This window comes from Falco peregrinus, chromosome 6, assembly GCF_023634155.1.
Source record: "Falco peregrinus isolate bFalPer1 chromosome 6, bFalPer1.pri, whole genome shotgun sequence".
Lineage (NCBI taxonomy): Eukaryota > Metazoa > Chordata > Aves > Falconiformes > Falconidae > Falco > Falco peregrinus.
Window position 1 is genome coordinate 36981072 of NC_073726.1, and position 11229 is coordinate 36992300.

At 41.1% G+C, this 11229-nt stretch overlaps 1 protein-coding gene across 1 annotated transcript; it reads left to right on the forward strand.

Annotated features, from left to right (window-relative positions):
* The first annotated feature begins 2609 nt into the window (after positions 1–2609).
* On the forward strand, positions 2610–8713 carry IFNG (interferon gamma). The gene is made up of 4 exons (XM_005242063.4): positions 2610–5104; positions 6534–6602; positions 6964–7143; positions 7847–8713. The coding sequence occupies exons 1-4, from the start codon at positions 4982–4984 to the stop codon at positions 7967–7969; spliced, it is 495 nt and encodes a 164-aa protein (XP_005242120.1). The 5' UTR covers positions 2610–4981; the 3' UTR covers positions 7970–8713.
* The last annotated feature ends 2516 nt before the right edge of the window (positions 8714–11229 follow it).

Consider the following 11229-nt stretch of genomic DNA (forward strand, 5'->3'; position numbering starts at 1 on the left):
TCGGAAAGATCCTCTACACTACAGAGGTCTGGTGATCACAAGGAGTACACAACTACATCTTCCACAATGTGTAGTGCCAATGAAACATACCCATGTCTGTAGGAGAGTGGTGGGGTATTTTTGTGCTAGGGAAAAATGTTAGTGCATTCATAAGGGTCAGTTGCAAAGTCATTAAGCTTGATGATCAAGACATCTATTTTGCAGGTAGTGGTAACATGCATGACAATATTTAGTAATTGCATAGCGCTGGTACAATGTATATGCAAACTTTAGTCACTTCAACCCTTTAAACCATCCCCCAGCATTGTGAAGAAGGAAATAAAGGAATTATTGCTGCTTTATAAGAAAGGCAGGCTAAGAGGTAAAGTGTGATGTAAGGCCAGAATGACAACTCAGACAGGGTTTTCCAACCCTGAGCTGCTTTCCTTGGGCAGTGGTAACAGAGGAAGCCACTGAGTTTTAGAGAAATGAAAGTCTGGCGGAGATGTGCCAGGCTGGTAAGGGCAGTTCCTTACTAACCACCCAGCCAGCACGCTGAGAAGTATGAATAAAACAAAAAAATGAAAGGGGAAAACCTTTAATCAGTGGTCATAGCGAAATCTGACATGACTTTGCAAAGACATCATCGGGTAATTGGTGTAAGGTGTTGTATGAACACAAGGGTGTGAAACCTCTGCTTTGCATGAAGAGTCAGATGACTTCCAGGCAGCAAAATGAAAAAAAAAAAAAAAGAAAGAAAAAAAAAAAGCCTTGGTTTCATTTCCTACTGTGTTTGGAACAGATGACAGTCCAGCTGTGACTATGGACCCACACAGAAGGACCACTTCAATTCTATGCAGCACAAGGCTTTTCAGTACTATTCTGGCATCTCTTTCAGCTAGATTACAACTAGTGCTCAGGTGAAGAGCTTGTTAGTGCTGAGTGTTCAGTCCCCTCCAGCATGCACTAGATATTTTAGATATCTACTAAGGAACATGGATAAAAAATTGGGTGCTCTTAGGCCCTTGGCTCTGCCTTGTAAAGGGCAGATCTCTGCAGGATACCCCCTATTTTATTTGTAACCATGTTGATGCTCAGGAAAGGCAGCGGAGAGGAGCCATCTGAACCTGAGTCTTCCTCACAACCTGTCTGTTCACTGTTCTTGGGCAACACAACATGCACTGGACAATAGCAATCTGTTTCATTACTTTTGGGTGGAATGGGAAGCAGAAGAAGGCTGAGAGGGGTGCAGGACCTCTGGCACTTAAGGACCCCCAAATTCTAACCACCTGCTGTAGACTGTTATCTAGATTCAAAATGATTTGGAGAGAGGTGATGTTGTGTGTCATTAGAAGAGAATATTATGAGATGAGCATGTTGACATTAACACGGTACCATTTATTCAAATATAAAGGATTTGGAAAAGGGATCTTATATTTCTGTATTAGAATATGTTTCTGTCCAGCTGATGATTTGCCACAGAACATTCAACCCTTTGTGTGAGAATTTGGATGCGGAGATGAGGCAAAGGACTGAATCTAGCCTCCACAGGCAGGAGAGGGTACCTGTATTCAGAAAATAGCGTGACAGAGCCAGACGTCATGGGGGCAACAAACCTTGTGCAGTGTCTAGAGCACCACTCTTATGGGGAGTGGCTGGGGGAACTGGGGTTGTCTGATGAAAAGGAGGCTCAGGGGGGATCTTATTGCTTTCTACAACTACCTGACAGGAGGCTGTAGGCACGTGGGGGTTGGTACCTTCTCCTAGATAACTAGTGACAAGAAGAAATGGCCTCAAGTTGCACCAGAGGAGCTTTAGGTTGGGTATTAGGAAAAATTTCTTCACTGACAGGGTAGTGAAGCATTGGAACAGGCTGCCCAGAGAGGTGGTGGCATCCCCATCCCTGGAGGTGTTTAAAAAAAAGTGTAGATGTGGTACTTAGTGAAATGGTTCAGTGATGGGCTTGGCAGTCCCAGGTTAACAGTTGGACTTGATGATCTTAAAGGTCTTTTCCAACCTAAATGATTCTATGCTTCTGTCACGGCTTCCTTCTTTGATCTTTGTTTAATTTCTTGCCTCAGTTTATGATATAATACTTGCAGCGCTGCTTAGCGGGCAAAGGACCACAATGGGACTGGAGACCCTATCTGTGCTCCTAGATTTGCCTTTCTTAGATGCTGAATGATCATGAATCATCCCATTGCTCTGTGTGTCCAGTTTTCTTACTTGCACAACTGGATGCTTGACAGTGGCCTCCTCTGAAAAGTGAGGAGATAAAATCAATCATATAACCCCCCAAAACTTCAACCAGTATTTACAAGAGGTGAGCTGGGAAAATCCTTGCTTTCTGGTGTTTCATCCTCCTGTTCTTAAAAGTAATGGCAAACCAAAGGGAGGTCACCTGAGAGGTACAGCCTGCTGTGAATGAGATGTGTGTCTGACCGGACTAATGAGCCAGTGTAACGCAGTGCAGTCACTCTGGATGAATGGTTCTCTGCAGAGGAGGGCACTGTTACTGACTTAATCTTTCAGCTCCTGGAATTACATCTTCTGCCTGGCTGGATAATTACAACAACTAGTTGTGTTCAGTTGTGTTGCGATTTGTCCTCAACATGTTAGAAAGACCCAAACTCCTAACTAGCCATTCTTCTTTGCGCACTCTAATAATTCAACAGGAAAATGCTGCTCAAATATGGACCTGCAATGGTAAAAATTGAGCTTGATGACCCAGTCCTTCTTCCAGTTCTATGTTTCTGACAGCATGAAGAGTGCCATATGTAACAGGAATAATTTTTCTTCTACCACTTGACATCTCCCTTCCAACACTTTGCCAAAGAATTGCTCCATAGGCTCACGGCCAGTTGATGTGCCTCAGCACATCTCCCATCTTGTAAAATATGCTTGGTTTTCCTGTATATTTAAAACTACATTTAGCTGTGCCACAACATGCCATTTGACTGTGCTTGCCTTGCAAAGCAATGCAGATGTTTTAACGTTACCAATAAGTTTGTTCAGCATGCTGATAATTTGTGAGTCCACTTTGAATCTTGGTGGGACCTCCATTTTGGCACCATCCCTGGGAGGTATTTAAAAGATGTGTAGATGTGACACTTAGGAACATGGTTTAGTGGTGGACATGGCAGTGCTAAGTTAATGGTTGGCCTTGATGATCTTAATGGTCTTTTCCAACCTAAATGATTCTGTGATTCCAATCTCTATCATAGAATCAGAATGGTTTGGGTTGGAAGGGACATTTGAAGATTGTCTAGTCCAACCCCTCTGCCATGGGCAGGCATGATAATTTTGCATGTTTTACAGTGCTTTGAAGCATCCTTGAATAACATTAGCACCTTACCTCCATGGCAACACTTCTAGCAATCAAGTTATTGCTTAACTAGTTTTAATTTCCTAAACTAAACCCAAGATGGGCATTGCATAGTGCTACTACCCCAAGCAGATTATAGCCCTAATTCTTGCGCAGTACTGCACCTGTTGTGAGATGTGTGCCATCTGTCTATGCTGTTATTCCCAGGGAGTTTCAGCATGCAGCTTTTGGGCTTGCAATTGCTGGCGAAATTTAATTCTTGCTTCTGCAAAATAACAATTCCCTGTTTGCAATCATAGTAGTTGATCTATTGCACAGGTGGAGGTCCTTTTTCAAGCTGCAGATGAAAAATGTTTGGTGGTGTTAGTGATCATTTGCTGAGATAGGAGATGCTGCTGGTGAAGGGGCTAGCTTCTTGCAAAGAATACCCAAAGAACCATCTGGGGCTGTGCTGGAGAGCTCAAATCATACCTGTTGTGGACCAGTTCTCATACATTTCTGATGAGCTATAGACATCCTGCGCTGCAGCCTGTGTGAACTGAGCCCACAAATGCCCTCTTCCTGATCCTCTCTCTTTCTTTTTCCCTATGGGCTCCTTCTTTCTTTCCCTTGTAGGGTCCTGCCCACCCTACATTCGTATACTACAGCGTAATATTAGTCTGATTTCTTCATAAGACTTTTCACAGTAAGCTCTTTTCCCATGAGACCTATCAAAGTGGAGTTCAGTTCCTATACAAAAACCTTTCCCCAGCTACCCTCAAGACAGTTGTTTCATGGGGCTGTATGCACTTGGAGACTTTCCTGTCTGTCTTCCTCAGCTGGACTTTTTTTCATCCATGTTTTTCTGTTTTCATATTCTACCCACCTAAGTGCCAATGAACGGGCAGGTGGGAAACTTTAATTATTGCCAAGGAGAAATGAGTGTTTTGAGTACTAAATGCCCTGCTCTGGCAGATGGTAGACAGCCATAGAGGAATTTAATATGATGCATCATTGCATCCATGCTGAACCTCATTTTCCCCAAGTCTGATTTGAATCCAGAGATGAAGAATGAGAAAGAGGCAGAAATCCACTTTAGACCATAGAAAGAATGCAAATAGTGTTTCACAAAAGGACACCGGTAGGGATAACATTTAGATCTCTAAGTAACTGAAGAATGTCATGGCAATCTCAGTGGTTACTTTAAAAGAATACTAGAAATGAGTTGACTGTTACACTGACCCTTTAACCACATGATATGATTTTTTTTCAAATAGCGTGTAAGAATATGTTTAAGCCACAATGCATACTCCTCAATCAGTATCATAATTTCCCCCTTTTCCACAACCACGTGTAAAAGAAATTTCAGAATCTGCCACGTAAATGTTACCCATTAATGAACCACTGAAAATTTTTCCAGCACCATGATTTAAGAAAGATGCTTTCGAGGGATTCCCTTGATTAGCCAAAAATGAAGGGTTCTTATCTCACACTATCTTGTCTAAATATACACAGCCTGTGATGACGAAATGAAAATTTTCAAGACCAGGTATAAATACTACTGACAAGCAGATGAAGTTCATTCGTCTACTTTCTTCTAATAGAAGATTTAACTATTAGAAGTTGAAGCTCACTGCTCTTAGAACCGACATCTCTCAGAACCTATCTGAGCATTTTAACTGAACTATTGCCAAGAAAATGACTTGCCAGACCTACAGCTTGTTTGTTCTGTCTGTCATCATGATTTGTTTTGGACGTTTTGGAAATAGTTCCATTCTTGCTCAACTTGAAAATGATATAGACCAACTGAAAGCTGACTTTGTAAGTATGGTCTTCTACTGCTTTTCTCTTCTTCTGCTTGTGCTTTAGTACAGTCCAGACTTGAACAGTGCTTGACATATTCAATGGAACAAATTTTCTGGTTATACCTTCTTTTAAACAAGAATATGGACAATTTCTTTGGTTTTGCTATCTTCCTTCACTAATGTGACTCAGTTTTTCAATAGTCATAGTTAATATAGTATGCATTTATTTCAGGGGCACTATTCCTTTCACAAGAGCTTCTCCTAGCTCCATTCAGCCTTTGATTACATGGAATGTTTTAAAACAAGAAATCTGAATGCAATTTATGATGAAGGAATGAATCTTGATTAAGTTTATTTAGATGCAATTTAGTGACACTTTTTTAGTTTTAGGTTAGTAATGTTAATGGGGGATTTAGTATTTGTTAGCAATATAAACAAAATGGAGAAGAACTTTTGCTGTAACAAATGTATCTCATATTTAGTAGTAGTAGTAGTAGTGTGCTTCCCAAAGGTGCCTAGAGTCCCTTCTAATTACAGCTTTTATGCTCAATACATTTTTGGGGTTTTTTTCCCCTCAAATGCATGAAAGCAACTGCAAGAGTTTGCTTCTATTTTCAGCTCTGATTTTGTCAGAATTTTGTACATATGAAAGTTGAAATTTAGTAGTCAAAGAGTCACCCTGAAGTATCACACGAAGAAGCCTAGTGTGATGCTCCAGTGTTTGCAGACTGATAGGAAACTGGCTGTAAAAGTGGCATCATATCCCTAAATTTGCCATTAGCATAGATCAGAGAGATTCTCACTAGAATATATATAACCCTGTCAGAGAGATCCTGAGCTGTAGTGAACTTCTTGCACTGACATTAAAAACTCTGGTCCACAGCAGGTGCTCCCCACCTTTCAGAAAAGCAGCAAAACAAGATTTGGCAATGCGCTCAGCATGGGGAGCCAATCAGCCTAGGAGGTTTCTGTTGCCCTGCAAGTTTTCCCTTTGCACTTACTGTATTTAAATTACTGAGCAGACGAAAAAGGAAACAGTGACTGTTGTATACAGAAAGAAAAAAAAAAAAGACACAGACAGAAGAGGAAATGATTCAGTTTACCTTTCCTTGGTAGGAGAATTGTATTGCTCTTTGTTTCCTAGAATCTGCCACAGTGTGTGTCTAACATCTGATGGTTAAACTCCATCCCTGCAAGCCTCTCATAGCCCACTAACCTTGTGTATTCCCATGCCTGACTGTGGGCTACTGGGCTATTCTCCAGTTCTATGAATTGTAGGTTTTTAGTAAAGTTATTTTGTTCTTGTTCCATATGAGATTTTACTAAGACTGGGTAAATCTGAGGCAACGGACTACATACTGGTGGACTTCAACTTACCAGAGAACACAAATTTGCCTTGCAATAAGTATTGTTTGTAAAACATGTATGTTTGTTCTTCATTACAGAACTCAAGTAATTCAGATGTAGCTGATGGTGGACCTATTTTTGTGGACAAACTGACAAACTGGACAGAGGTGAGTCAGAACCAGACATGACAAAGCATCTCAGGTGCTTTGCAGGGCACTTTTGGTATAAAGCAGCTCCTAGGGCAAGCGTAACCAGCTGGAGTAAAATGAACACAAGCAGAGGCCACTTTGGTGGCTTGGTAATGTGAAAACAATCCTCATAAAAAGGCTTCCCACAGGATCAGGGTGCTTTATACTGCACCATGAACTGATCCTGAGGTACAGCCAAGCCCCATAGATGAGTTGCAGTATCTCCTTTATCATCCTGTTTCAAGTGGCAGTGAAACCCCCTGCATGCTGCTTTTTAGCTTCATTCATTTTCCTACTGATGGCCACTCACAGACCTTTCTTTCTGACTATTTTTCATCAGAGAAATGAAAAAAGGATCATCCTGAGCCAGATTGTTTCCATGTACTTGGAAATGCTTGAGAAGACTGACAAGTCAAAGGCGCACATCAGGCACATATCTGAGGAGCTCTATACTCTGAAAAATAGCCTTCCTGATGGCTTAAAGAAGATGAAAGACCTCATGGACCTGACAAAGCTTCAGGTAAGCCTCTTCCTCTGCCTCCAAGGCTCATGACACTGTATTTTCCAGTTGAAATTTAAATATGACTCAAGCCGATAATGCTTCAGCAACCTGTCTGGTAACCCCCACCTAGCTTAGTTCACACTGGAAAACCTAATGTTTCCGGCTTCAGGGTCTGCTGCAGGTCTGTGGTGTGGGGTGTCAGTGTGGGGGCTGCCCTCCCCGAGTCCTGCTGGAGTCTGGCACAGAGGTGCTAGCAGCACTGCCGCATTGTCTGCCCACCAGAGCTGCCACTGACATGCCTGTTTGTGGTTTAGAAATTGGGTGGGAAAGTTGTGCCCAGCTACAGCACGCCTCCACGGGTTTTGGAGGTTTATCAAGCGAGTGCCAATGACACGAACCACCGACCTCTGCAGAGGTGCACGGCCAATACCTCAGCAGTATTAGCTGCTTGCAGGTATCTCATATACCATTGCAATAACTACAGAGTAGCTCTGTTTCACAAAATATAGCTCATTTGTGACATGTTGCAAAGTAGCACAGAAAGTGGAAAACAAAAATCTGTGACAAAGTGGCTCTTTGTTGTAGGAATTAGGTAGTAGAGTAATTGGAAACTGCAGCTGTCCATCTGGTTTACCGTGGTAGCACTGTGGCTTGTAGGATGTGATCAGTAAACAGTTACAGCTCTTGGCATGACCTTCATTCCTTTTGTTTCTTATAACAGATGAGTGACTTGAAAATTCAACGCAAAGCTGCAAATGAGCTCTTCAGTGTCTTACAAAAGCTGGAGCCTTCAGCTCCTCTCAAAAGGAAAAGGAGCCAGTTTCAGAAGAAGTGCAAATGTTAATGACATCGCGTGACCTTCTGTACTGAGTTATTGTGCAAATTTTATGATGCACATTTTTTTATTTCAATCTTTTTATTTAGTTTTTATACATTTATTTATTAATATTTAAATATTTTAAATAATTATTTATAAAGTAACACCAGTCAAAGTATTTATACCTCCTACTGCTATGTAAGAAATGACTTTGTCTTAAAATCCTGTCTATCTGTTATATGTTTGCTGACCTGAAAATACAGAATGAGGCAATGTTTACCCAGTTCCCATATGGAAATCCTGAAATTACACGATACGGTACCCAGCTTTCCATCTGGTGCAGTCTTGAGAGAGGGATATTAGAAGACTAGTCTCATCATTCATCTGTTTGGCATGGATATGCAAGCACCAAGATGGGGAAGTTTCTGTACTAAGGAATACATTCATATCTGCTTACTTCTAAGCATATCTAAATCCAAATCAAGCAACTAGACGTGCTTAAAGGTAAGCAAATGCTGAAGCACTTTTATGAACTAGGGGAGTGATGATTAATTGCTGACAATTGTTGCTCTTCACTGAAGTTACCAGGAGGCTAAGCTACTAGCAGCTCCAGGAAACGTGACTAACTCTATTGCACTGAGTTAACTTCAACTCATTGATTCTGAGACATTCTATATTTTTTATATACTGAATCATTTCAATGTGCCTGAATGTAATTTTATTTATTTGGAGGTAGTAGTACAGAAGTTTTTATCTTAATGACTTTATTTTTGTACTAGAATATTATTTAATACTTTGGATTTCTCAATGGAAACTATTTGAAATTTGGCTATTAAATAAAAAAAAGAAAAAGAGAAAGTGTGCCTGCATATTTATTCACCAGAATCTCTGCAAAAACTAGAATGCTAATCTTGCTCTATATTGTCACAAAAGATGGCCCTGCCCAGATATACAAAAACATATTTTATTTCCTTCTTCCTGTCTTAAGAGTTGGGAATGGATAATGTTTTTGAAGAAATCTGTCAGAACGGTTTAAAATTTCCAAACTCTTCAAGTTCTACTTCTGTCTAGATGAAGAGGCATCATTTTGCTTATAAGAAGGCATTTATTTTAAGTTTGTTGTCACTCTTGTTTGAAATACAAGACACTTTCAAATTTCCCTGCAGGTCAAGTTTACAGAGCCTAGATTGAGGTCAGCCCATCTGCTGGGCTCTCTGTGAGGAGGCCTGGGACTGATCAGGTTTTGGCCAGCCTCAGAGGCTTGGGCAGAGGACTTGGTGGGGACTTCCAAATTCTCAGGTCCTCAAGGGTTTACCAAGCAAATTATCTGGGGGCAGACTGGTTGGGCTGACTGGAAATAGGGCAGATTTTCCTTAGGATCCCTGCCAACTTGGGACCTCCAGCTTCCCCCCACCCCTGAACTTTGTCTGAATCAGCAAATTCCAGAAATAGCACCCCACTGAGCCCAAAGTTTAGCTGTAATAAGCCAAATGAGTTTAGTTGCAATTGCTGCTGCCCCTCCTACTCCCATGAGCCCAGATGTCTCCCCTGGTGTAAGATACCTTAATTTCTATCCTCATTTTACAGCCATAACAAAGAAACTCAGTAATCCTGGATACTTGAACTGATTTTGAAGGAAACTGCTGTTGTTCTTTGTACTCATCACAGATATACATATGCATGTGAGATGTGAATGAAATAATGCTGTGGTATTTCTCCCATTCCAAGACTAAGTGTGAGAATCCTCAGCATGCATTTCACATAGGCAACGTGCCCTGTGTACGTGTTGTGTCAGGAGGTATTACTTAAAAGAGACCAGCTGTCCTCGAGGGAAGCAAAGCCAGCTGTAGTAACTTCTATTAAAAAAAAAATAAAAAAGGAGAAAAGAAATAAAGGAAATAAAACGAAGAAGAAAGAAAAGGAGAAGAGAAAAAAGACAGAAGGGAAGGGAAGATGAAAAACTTAATAGGGAAGATTAAAGTTTCCTTAGCCATTGGCAGTGAGATAGTGAGTCTCCCAACTCCTAATTAAATTAATACTCTATTTTCAAATTTAAAGCCAGGACTGGTTAGAAGTTACCTTATGAGACTATAAACTTGAGAAGTCTACAGTCCTTCCACACCTTGTCAAAGGGGTCTGTGGAAAAACAGTTAAGCCCATTGCTATACATCCAGCAGGAATAACATTGACCCATTCATCCTCCCTTAGTTGTATATACTGAAGCCTGTGCCATTTTCTGTGCTGTGCTGTCCTGCTGTTACCTTGTTAAATCTGGCTCAAAACAACATGGGTTTGGAGGGGAGGTTATTGCTCAGTCACGTAATTTCCCAGGTTCTTCTCATCCTGGTGCTGGGTAGCAGAGGCAGAGAAGTAGGGAGGGAATGAGCAGCTGGGAGATGGAGTAGCAGCTGGCACTGCTGGCAAAATGTGTTTGTACACTCCGATTTCAGTAGTTTGGTGGTTTGGGGTTCTTTAGCTTTTGGTTGGTTGGTTGGTTTGGTTTTTCTTCCTCCCCCGCCCCCCCCCCCCCCCCCCCCCCCCCCGAAGTATCCTTATTTCCAACTGGAAATTTTTAAAACATCTTTAAACTTTTCATGTTAAATCTGACACCAGACATTGCAGAGATTCACCAGTGCTGTGAACCTAACCACTCAAAGGAAGCCAAATAATTTGTTTCTCATGTTGCCCTCCCCCAGCATTTTCCCTACCCACTGTAAGCCTGTGAAACCCATTTCTACAGCGTCCTTAAGATAAGTTGCTGAACAAATTTCTTGCTTTGCTCTGTTGATGCAATAATAGTGTTAGACAGGAACATCATAAAAATCAGCCTTCACAAGACCACATTTTTTCCCCTCAGTTACATACCATACAAATGAGGTGAATCACTTTTAACATGAAAGCCCATCATCTCTTCTCTCACATCCATGGGAGTTCTGGATCTCCTCTTCTATGTCATTCCTCACTATATCCAAGTGAGGAAGGCATTTGCAGCTAAGCTAAATTTAAGTGTGAAATGAATTTTAATGGCTACCCTAAATATTTCCAAAGTGAAACACAGCAGAAACATTGGACAGTTTTACTGAAGGTCAGTGCAGTTTTTTCCAGCTACGCAACCTGAGAAAGAGAGTTAATAGATGCATATGCACAGGAGTGAAAAGATATTATCTATTGTCTGGTAGTTAAAATTAGAAAGGGGAAAAATCAAAGAAAAGACAGCATTGTCTCAGAAAGTCGCTGTGGTTTATGCATCACTTCTGCAGTGTATTGATTCTGTCCTTACTCTATTC